The sequence below is a fragment of the Dromiciops gliroides genome, chromosome 3 (assembly GCF_019393635.1).
Source record: "Dromiciops gliroides isolate mDroGli1 chromosome 3, mDroGli1.pri, whole genome shotgun sequence".
In the NCBI taxonomy this organism is placed as follows: domain Eukaryota; kingdom Metazoa; phylum Chordata; class Mammalia; order Microbiotheria; family Microbiotheriidae; genus Dromiciops; species Dromiciops gliroides.
The window spans coordinates 75,688,160-75,698,405 of NC_057863.1; the positions used below are offsets into that span (position 1 = coordinate 75,688,160).

The following is a 10,246-nucleotide window of genomic DNA, read 5'->3' on the forward strand; positions in this document are numbered from 1 at the left end:
ATATGCATTACCTATGCAGTAGCTCTGCTTTTTGTCGTCACCAAATCTCTGAGGAGCCTAGGTTATAGACCACAATCTGTTTGATGCCTGATTTTTTAAAAGATGAAATGAATTGTCCAAAGCTAGTAATCATTGAGAGAGAGAAACTATACTTTAAGTTAAGCATAGATGTTCATCTACACTCTATAAGGCATTTCTGGTCCTTAAGTACAATTATATAAACATGTGTATATATAACCATCTTATGTATATAAAACCAAATGTATGTATAAGCATATTGATATATAATTGATATATGTAAACTACAAAGATTTTTCAAATATGAAAAACAAATTTACAGCATACTGATAATATACACACTATCACATTTATGGTTCTGAATCCCTGGCAAAGTATAGGAAATAATAATGCTTTTAAATCATTACAGAGATATCAAGATGTTTTCTTCAGAGTTGCCAATTAAATTGTCAGTCGCCATATATTTTATTCTCATTTAATAAAACACTTCGCTTTTTTGTTTTTTTGATAATGACATTATTAGAGTTCTATAGGCAGTCCCTGGTTTTAATACTTCTGATGATATACATGCTTTCCCTAGGAATAGCCATGCTCAGTCATACCAAGAGAAGAACCAAGGATTCCCCTCTCCTCACAGATGTTACCATATACAGAAAGATTGGGATTGGATCTTTATTGGGTTTTTGTTGTTGTTGTTGTTGTTGTTGTTGTTTTTTGCAGGGCAATCAGGGTTGAGTGACTTGCCCAGGGTCACACAGCTAGTAAGTGTCAAGTGTCTGAGGTGAGACTTGAACTCAGGTCCTCCTGAATCCAGGTCCAGTGCTTTATCCACTGTGTCACCTAGCTGCCCTGTATCTTTATTTTTATTAATGACAACCTGTTTTTAATATGAAATCATAAACATTGAAAACTTAAAGTGATGGGGTAATGATAGGAGTTCTGTTCTTTTGGTTATTGCTATCAACATCAGTCCAAAATGCATCTGTTAAAAAGGGGCTTTACTCTAAACACAAAGGATTATTTAAACATTATGACTAATTTGGCTTTGGGGTTAATCTCACATCATATAGAAGTTGTTTCAGCTGAGTTATTTGAAAAATGGAAGATAAAATATCTTCTATAAATCGGGGAGTTGCGTTGAATTTGCCTTCTTTTCAACAATTTACAGATTGTGTTTTTCATTTCTGTTTTTTGTTGTCATTGTTTAGGAGAGAAGCTCATGAGATTTGGCTACCCAGATATTCATTTTGATATGAACTTAACGTATGAAAAGGAGGCTGAGCTGATGCAGTCTCACATGATGGACCAAGCCATCAACAATGCAATCACCTACCTTGGAGCTGAAGCACTTCACCCTCTGATGCAGCACACACCAAACACAATTGCAGAGGTTGCCCCAGTCATCAGCTCAGCTTATACTCAGGTCTATCATCCTAATAGGATAGAAAGGCCCGTTAGCAGGGAAACCTCTGATAGTCACGAGAACAACATGGATGGCCCCATTTCTCTAATCAGACCAAAGAGTCGACCCCAGGAAAGAGAGGCCTCTCCCAGCCATAGTGGCCTGGATTCTACTGACTCAGAAAGCAGTCACGATGATCGCCAGTCCTTCCAAGGAAACCCTGCCTTAAATCCCAAGAGGAAGCAAAGCCCAACTTACATGAAGGAGGACGTCAAGGCTTTGGATGCCACGAAAGCTTCTAAGGGCTCTCTGAAGGACATCTACAAGGTCTTCAATGGAGAGGGAGAACAAATTCGAGCCTTCAAGTGTGAGCACTGCAGAGTCCTATTTCTAGACCATGTCATGTACACAATTCACATGGGTTGTCATGGCTATCGGGACCCATTAGAATGCAACATCTGTGGCTACCGAAGCCAGGACCGTTATGAGTTCTCATCACACATTGTCCGAGGGGAGCACACATTCCACTAGGCCTTTGTCTTTCCAAAGGGGACCCTTATGAAGTAAAGAACTGCACATGAAGAAATACTGCACTTACAATCCCACTTCCTCAGACATTAACTTAAACCTTTTTAAAAAAAAGAAAAAGAAAAATTATTACAGTCAATAATTCTTATTTTATGGACCCAGTCTCATTTGCTCTGCCTAACTATCAGGAAGGAAAAGAGGGAGGGAAGGGACAGGGCTAATTGCTTTTATTTTTTTGGTCACTCGGCTTATTTTGTGGGAATTGAAGGGGCAGTTCACTTTTGCAATGGTTGGCTGTAAGTTATATCATGCTTTGAAAAATCACTCAGCTCACGTTAGGTTTAACTAAAAGAGGCTGATTTGCCATTCATTTTCAGGATGGTGATCTTGGACAGGAAGGTGGAGAGTTTTCATAGTAGACTTTCTCAAAACAATAGTAAAAAAGAGTATAAGGAATTTTTACTCTCTAAAAAAGAAACATTTTCAGAATATAAATTGTTTTTCTGTAAAGATCTTGGATCATAAATCAAACACACTGTTCTTTTCAATGATACTTCCTAGGATGAGCGATGGTCGTGGGTTCTGTGTTTACGTCCCTTTCTGGAATTTCTAATACAATCCATAGAACATTGTACCACTTAGCAGTTTCATATTATAAGTGGTTAGGACCACCTATGGTACTTTTGAAGTCCTGCTATCTTATTTTTCTAAACTAAAGAAGCACCTTTTTAGACTTGCTGTTTTTCCATAGTTTTGGGGACTGGCATTTTGTAGACACCCTGACAGCCTTACTTTTAACATGTTTTATGATTAACATTTTTACCTGGTTTTCAGAATAATACAAGCTTAGGAGTGGCTATGAGGCAGTAGTTTTCTGGAGGGGTTTTGCTGCTTTTTGAAAACAAAAAGTTTTTTTGTTTTATTTTGTTTTTTAAGTTATAAACTATGTACTGGTAGTGGAATATGCTTGGTTTTTTTAAAGGTATGCATCCAATTGTCGTTTTATCAACAACAGTGTTAAACCAGTCAGCAGCATACCCTATTAAGGCTGACAGTCGGGAGAACACTAGAAACCTCTTTTCTGATAGTGTATTAGTTTGTTGAATCTACAACTACCCAGTATTCTGCTCCATAGTCAAGTCTTTTAAGTCTTGCCTACTGTCTTTTTCTCTTTTATAAAACTCCAAAGGGCAATGGTCAGTTTGACCTCAGTGTGGTTGTTAAAAGAAAAAAAAAGCAATCAAAAACAAAAAAAGCATACTTAGTGCTGATACCAACTTTGGCTATTTATTATGGAAGTTCTTTTTCCAATGTTGATATGTACCACATTTTAAGTTGAGGAAAATGGAAGGTGCTTTGCAATATTTTGGTTGGGCTGCAGATGCAAACCACAATAATACAGTCCACTTTCACCCTTTCTTTAACCCAGGATAGGGACAGAACTACTAGTTAGACGATCTTTAGGTCAAAATCACTTGCTTCCTATTTACTACCTTTCAATAACTATTTCCTCTGTTTCTTAGACCCTATGAGATATGAACTATAGGCCTTTGACACCCTTCTTTCCTCCTTTCTATCCGTGCTTACTATAGATCCGCGTGTTGCTTAGATAGATGTTCTTTGTATTTATGAGGGTGCTAATTTTACTCAACACAGTCCAACAGCATTAGAAGGGAACAGCTGAGTGGTATCGTAATTAAAGTTTCGTTTGTTTGTTTCTTTGTTTCTACAGGGACATACTTGGCAGATAGAACGTGTAACCTGTGTTTAGGAAGGATGGGCTGGATGGTGGTCAGATTATAGCTGATGACCATTTTTGACATAGAAAACCATTAAGTAGCAGTTGATGAGTACCATAGAAGTGCATCAAATATAATGCAGCATGATGCATTTCTTTATATAATACAATGTGAGAATGATCAAGAATAGATAAACAGGAACATGAATAGAGCTCAGACATAAAAATCTGGTCTGTATTACTGAACTGAATTTTCTATTTTATCTTCTACTTCTTATCTAGGTACCTCCTAAGTCCTCATACAAATGGAGTTACATAGGACTAGGGAAAATTGGTTATAACTCACCACTCCCTTCTCGTCTTTTTCACCCCAGACCTTGACATAACTAATATTTTGGTAATGACCACTTATTTTTTAATAAAAAAATATCCATCAAAATATGAATGAGAAACACAGTAGAATATCAGCTGTTTTCATTTCTTCTTTACATCATGGTACTCATAAAATATGAACATCAATTTTATTTTGCTATGAGATCTAGGATAATAGGCCTCGAAAGAAAAAAAAATCTATTTAGCAATTATTACTTGTTCTTTTCCCAGTTATTCTTTTTTTTTCTGGGCAATGGGGGTTAAGTGACTTGCCCAGGGTCACACAGCTAGTAAGTCAAGTGTCTGAGGCCGGATTTGAACTCAGGTACTCCTGAATCCAAGGCCGGTGCTTTATCCACTGCACCACCTAGCCACCCCTCCCAGTTATTCTTGATCTTGTTTTTCTTTTTTCCATTTCACATTTCTGGAGAAGACAAGTGACCAATAGTCAACAGTATTGTAAGGGGTTTGGGGGGGGGTTGGGGGGTGGTGGTCATTTACATTTAAAGAAGCACTTTGGGCAATAACCAATATGTTAGGAACTTAAGTTATTTGGAAATTTCTGTTGACACCAATTGTGAATTTTCCTGCTTTTTTCTGTCAGTTCATTAGGTCACCCACAGACATATGTTTTGGGCATAAACAGATGACCTCAAAGAATTATATATGGGCCTCATAAATCACTCATGCTCTACCACTTCTTCTTAGCCTGAGTTCTTGAGAATATGGCTGCTGCAGACATATACTTTCATTCTTTAGCCTAAATGGATGAGGGCCTACAGAATGAAGGTGATATTGGTTTAAGTATGGACAGTAGCAAATAGAGACAGGGTCATTGCAAATTTTGTAGGAGTAGTTGTGCTATGGGAAAAGTCTCTGAAAGGCTCTATTTAATTATGGCATTTCCTATAAAGGAAATGTGAAAGGTAAAATGGCTAAATGTAGATGTCACCATTAGATACAAAATAATCAGGTAGGAAATTTTATTATAGGCATTGTTTACATACAGTTTATTTCAGTGAAACTGTACATCACAGAATGTACTGAAGAGAATTATGGGCAATCCTCTGTACTTCCTTTTTTGGCAAAGATTCAGACATTTATAAAAAATTATCTATATTCATTGGATTCCAGTTCTTGTTTAAGAGGAAAAATAATGTGTCAGAGCCAGGACAAAGCAGTTTGGTTGTGCCCTAGGCAAGGTTTGAAAATGGCATCCCTTGTTACTGTCTAAGCAAGGTTTTGAGTCTTCATTGTACCACATGGGTCTTGTCCTAGGAAGCAAATACATGTCATGTTTAGTAGGTTTTCCTGGCATTTAAAATGGGCATTTATTAAAAGTACTATTAAAATCTTGGTCACCCACTCGACCACCTCCCCAAATTGCACTGTAGGCAGCTACCTACTTCGTGTCCCCAGCTCTTTCTGTGTGCTTCCTGGTGATAACTTCCTCCAAAAAGAAAATTATAGTTGGCTTGTCAAGAAGCGAAAGTCATCAGATGGCTAATTCAAAGATATTTTGTATTATTAAAAACATTAATTGTTGAGAGTCTTCTTTCTTTTTTTTTGAAAGTCTTCTTGAAGGAGAAAATGGGATTTATTCTGCATAGGATTTATACCCAACTGCAAAGTAAGGAGTTCCCTCCTTCATAGGAGCAGTTGGTGAGTGTGAGTCACTGTCACTGGATTTTTTTTTAGATAGGGATGAGGGAAATAGACTGATAAGAAATTTTGTAAAAACTTGATATGCAAATGCAGTTATCAGTGTTGGGGGGAAAAAACATGGAAAAACAACAACAACATTGTGGCTGATTCCTGAGATGTTTAATTTTTTTCTCTCTTTTTTAGTTGATAGACTATGACACCAAAAAAAAACCCCCCACACAAAAAAAACAAAACATTGAAGGAGCTTCTCTTAGCACACAAAACTTTAAGGAGCTCCTCTTTAGGGTCAGTAGTGATTGTTCAGGTATTCCAAGTCACTGCCTTATAGAAAGGATTTTCTGCAAGACCAGTTTATTACCCATATCCAAATATTTAAATAAGTTAGACCTCTTAAGGAGAATCCATAAAAAAGAAAAGAAACATGGATCCATATTTACCTGTTGCTATGTGGAAAAGAGAGAAAAGAATTTATTAGTAAGTTTGATAGACTTTTTTTTTTTCAGTGAGGCAATTGGGGTTAAGTGACTTGCCCAGGGTCACACAGCTAGTAAGTGTTAAGTGTCTGAGGCCGGATTTGAACTCAGGTACTCCTGACTCCAGGGCCAGTGCTCTATCTACTACACCACCTAGCTGCCCCAAGTTTGATAGACTTTTACCGAGAGGATTAGTGTATCAGCTACTTATTTCAGAAAATCATGCAATATCAGTTGCTGTTTACAAGTGAAAGACAGAATTTATACCAGAGAAAACATAATACTTTCTAAGTCATCTTTGGTGTGATTTTAATTAATATCACCTCCAAATCACTCCATAGAGTATTCAGGACAAATGCAAAACAAAACCAACAAACCCAAAACAAAAAAGTCTAGCAGCTACTACCACCAAAAGAATAGTTAATATATTTTCAAAAACTACAGGTTGTTTACTCTGGATAAAAGAATGTATAACATTTGTGAAATTGTTAGTTAAAACTTTTTTCCCCCCTGTGGGTTACACTGTTCTGCTCAGAATTCTCTACTTTTATATGATTTTCATCAGAAGTGTGTGAATGAGGCTGATCCTAAAATAGAAAACTCTCCAACAAACACCCCAAAGAAAAAGATTTGAGTTAAAAATAATGGTTTTTGTGTGTATTTTTCTAATAGTTTCAATAGAGATTTGAGGGTTTTTTGTTTTTTAAACCCAGGTTTCTACAAATTAATTGAGCTCTATAGTAACTGGAATCTTAAGGTACTGAAATTTAATGTATTAAATATTTCTAAAATTTAATTATATTTGTGCCTTTCAAAATACATTTAGAAAGTCAGTTACCTAATTATTGGTCTAGACAGCTTTAATATATATTTTAAAAATCACTTAAAATTGAGCATATATTTCAGCCTTTTTAAAAATAGGACAAAATTGTTATGGTAACATGCTTAAATTACAAATGCAGAGACTTAATTGCTCAATTAAGGAAAATAACTTTTAAAACATTTTAAATATCTCTTATGAAATTTGATACTATTTCAGCATGACCACTACCTACTAGATTGTGCAGAAGAGATTTGAGGTGGAGAAAAACCTTAGCTGTGAAATATGCTGTGTGATTTTTTTTTAAGGAAAAATTAGTTCTGTATCATAAGGTTTTATTAGTTTAATTCTTTGCTGAAATAAAATGCAGTATTTTGTTGGTACTCTCAGAAATGGACTAGTATTCTAGTCATGAGTTCTCAGTCTCCTAACTGATCTTCAGTAGAATAGTCTTAAAAAGTCAGGTAATTCACAGTCCTTGAACAAAACGGAATACAGCAGTCAGATCACATTGTTATTCCCCAAAATACAAGGTCAGCGGGTGATATATCATGGTTATATATTTATCTGCTATGTAGGTTTGTTTGTATATGACAGCTTTTTTAAAATGAGCTGCTGGTTATAAGAAGCTAACACAATATGACCAAGAAGCTGTGATATGCTAGTGTTCTTCTGCATCATAGTACATTGTTAGGCCAAAATAAATGACCTTATAAATTTTTATTATTTTTACAGAAATGCAAAATTGACATTTCCATATGGTATTTAAAAAAATTCTCTTTCTGCCCATTTAGTCTTCTCTTGCAGTACTGTAAGTTTGGGGTGATCACATGCACTTTCTGCCTGGGAACATATTCACAATTCTATTTATGGGCACTTTTCCCATACAACACTGTATATGTGTGTTCTCTGTATAAATTTGTGAATTAACCTTTATCCCATACAAAGAGTGGTACTCGGATGACTAGTTTTCTATGGTTTTCTTTTTATTGTGAATAAAATATAAAATGGAGAGGCCCTCTGCCAAGCACCACAAAGTACAGATAGGACTTCATGTAGGTACAAATAAGCCAGCTTGCAGTGAATTGGGCCCTTCGGATTACCTCAAGTGATACACAGTAAGAAAAGCTTCTCTTGAACAGGGGGTAGAAGTCACTGAATCGATCCCCTACTATGCACTTACCAGGATTTGACATTACTTACTGGAAATGGATGTTTGTTTTTTGTTGTTTGGTTGTTGTTGTTGTTCTGAATACACTGTAACAAGGGAAGGACTTGGGTTTTGTTGTTTTTTGTTTTGTAGTAGCTAAAATTCTGAAACTGTGATCAACAATTTAAATAACTGTCAAGCATTCTCGGATCTTGAATATATTCACTTCCTGTTCCATGTAGCAAAGTTCTCTTTATGGTCTCTGTGTTAAATTATGTAAAATCTCACCCTATTTCTATCTCTTTACCTCAGTTTGAGGACTAGGCTACCTTTTTTTTCCCCAATTATTTCCATCTCTATGTGTTTTCCCTTTTTTGTTCATTGGCTGTATAGTCTGTTTACATATTTTTGTACTCAAGTGTAGTTTTATATTAAAAAGAAAAAAAGAAAAATAGTAAATTTAATGAAAAATATTAAGGTACATAGTCTTTGTAACACTTTCACTTTCACAAATAGGGTACCTGAAAATATAACTCCATAAATTATGTAATTGTACCTATGGTATGTTTGCCTTTTTTTGTTGGTTTTTACTTGCTGGTTGTATTTTCCCCTTTTCCCTATCCCAAATAGAAATTGTTTTATAAGACACTGGAACGTTTTCATGCAGATGTTTAGAAAGGTTTAAAAATTTTGTAAAGTAAAAGATCTTTAACTTTTTCTGTTGGAAGAAAATGCTTTTAAAAATATTGTTATTGGTATTCCAGGTTGGGTTTTCCCTAGACCCCACCTTTGCCCTTCATAGTTGGACCTTTCAGAACATGCTGTTTGCAAATGCAGAATGATTGCTTATGCTACTCAGTTCACAATATCCTTTCATTTTATTTCTGTCCAAGTGCAATACTTCCCAAGAAGTCTTAAAAAATGGAGTCAGTTAATTTTACCCCTTTTTTGACCTACACTTTCCTTAGTAAACAACATCTTCAAGTCACAGTATTTTAAAGAACAACAACAAAAAAAAAAAAAAAGCAAAAAATTAAGAGAAAGCACCCAATAGTGAAGAGACTATAGAAATTAAGTATGGCAGAAACAACCCAAATTTCATCGTATATTTATTCAGACTAAATCTCCCATTTAAATCAGTGGGACTTTAGATGAATAAATAGGCCTGAAAGTTGATGTTTTAACATTTAAAACTCTCCAACTTCAACTCTTGTCCAAATTGCAAATTAAGGAATGGTTTTTTTTCTTTTTAAAACAACTTTTTTTTAAATGTAAAGAAAAGCACTTAACGCATTTTTTTCTTAAAAAAAAGAAATATACATATCGTCTCTTTGAGAGGACAAAAATTATTTGGAGCAATCTCATTCTCATAAATTTAGGTGAGGATTATTTTACATATCATACATATTTATACGTAGTATGCTGGGGTTTTTGTTTTGTTTTGTTTTGTTTTTTGGTGTGTGTGTGTGCATGTGTGTGTGTTTTTTAACACCTGTTTCCCTATAGAAAACAGCTATTATGTAAATACATGGTTAGTTAAAAGATAAAAAAATTCTGTGGCATTTCTTTTAAAGGCAGTTTACTACATTTGTACAGTAGCCATGTGTCTTGGCCATTTTAGATTTATATTTTCTTTTAACAATACCAAAGGTAATTAGACTATGTTACAGACTAATTGCTTGACAAATTTCTAGGATATTTTGAGTTTTAGAAGCAAAAAATAGTTCAAACCAGTAAACCTCATTTTTTTCAAACTAATTTGGAAAAAAGAAAAGCCTATTATTTATATATATATATATGTATGTGTGTGTATATATATATATATATATATATATAAAATATGGCTATGTCTATGTATGTGTACACCATAGACATAGACATATATATAGATAGATGAATAGATACGGATATATATCGAAATACATATCTCAGACCTTATATGCCAGGCTTCTTCAGTTTGGGTGTCATTTTTAAGGCTTAAATATTTACCTCCAAAGATGAGGTTTACTCTCTAAGTTCAGATACAGCCTTTGTAGCCATGTCACAAGTCACCCTGCTCTTTATCCAATTGAAGACCTCT

At 34.9% G+C, this 10,246-nt stretch overlaps 1 protein-coding gene across 2 annotated transcripts in view; it reads left to right on the top strand.

Annotated features, from left to right (window-relative positions):
• The window catches only part of IKZF2 (IKAROS family zinc finger 2), a 193,036-nt gene extending 188,533 nt beyond the window's left edge, over positions 1 to 4,503 (top strand). For both annotated transcript variants that reach the window (XM_043998565.1, XM_043998564.1), the window contains exon 8: positions 1,227 to 4,503. In XM_043998565.1, coding sequence (XP_043854500.1) covers positions 1,227 to 1,951 — 725 coding nt within the window. In that variant the 3' untranslated portion in view covers positions 1,952 to 4,503. The remainder of the gene's footprint in view (positions 1 to 1,226) is intronic.
• The last annotated feature ends 5,743 nt before the right edge of the window (positions 4,504 to 10,246 follow it).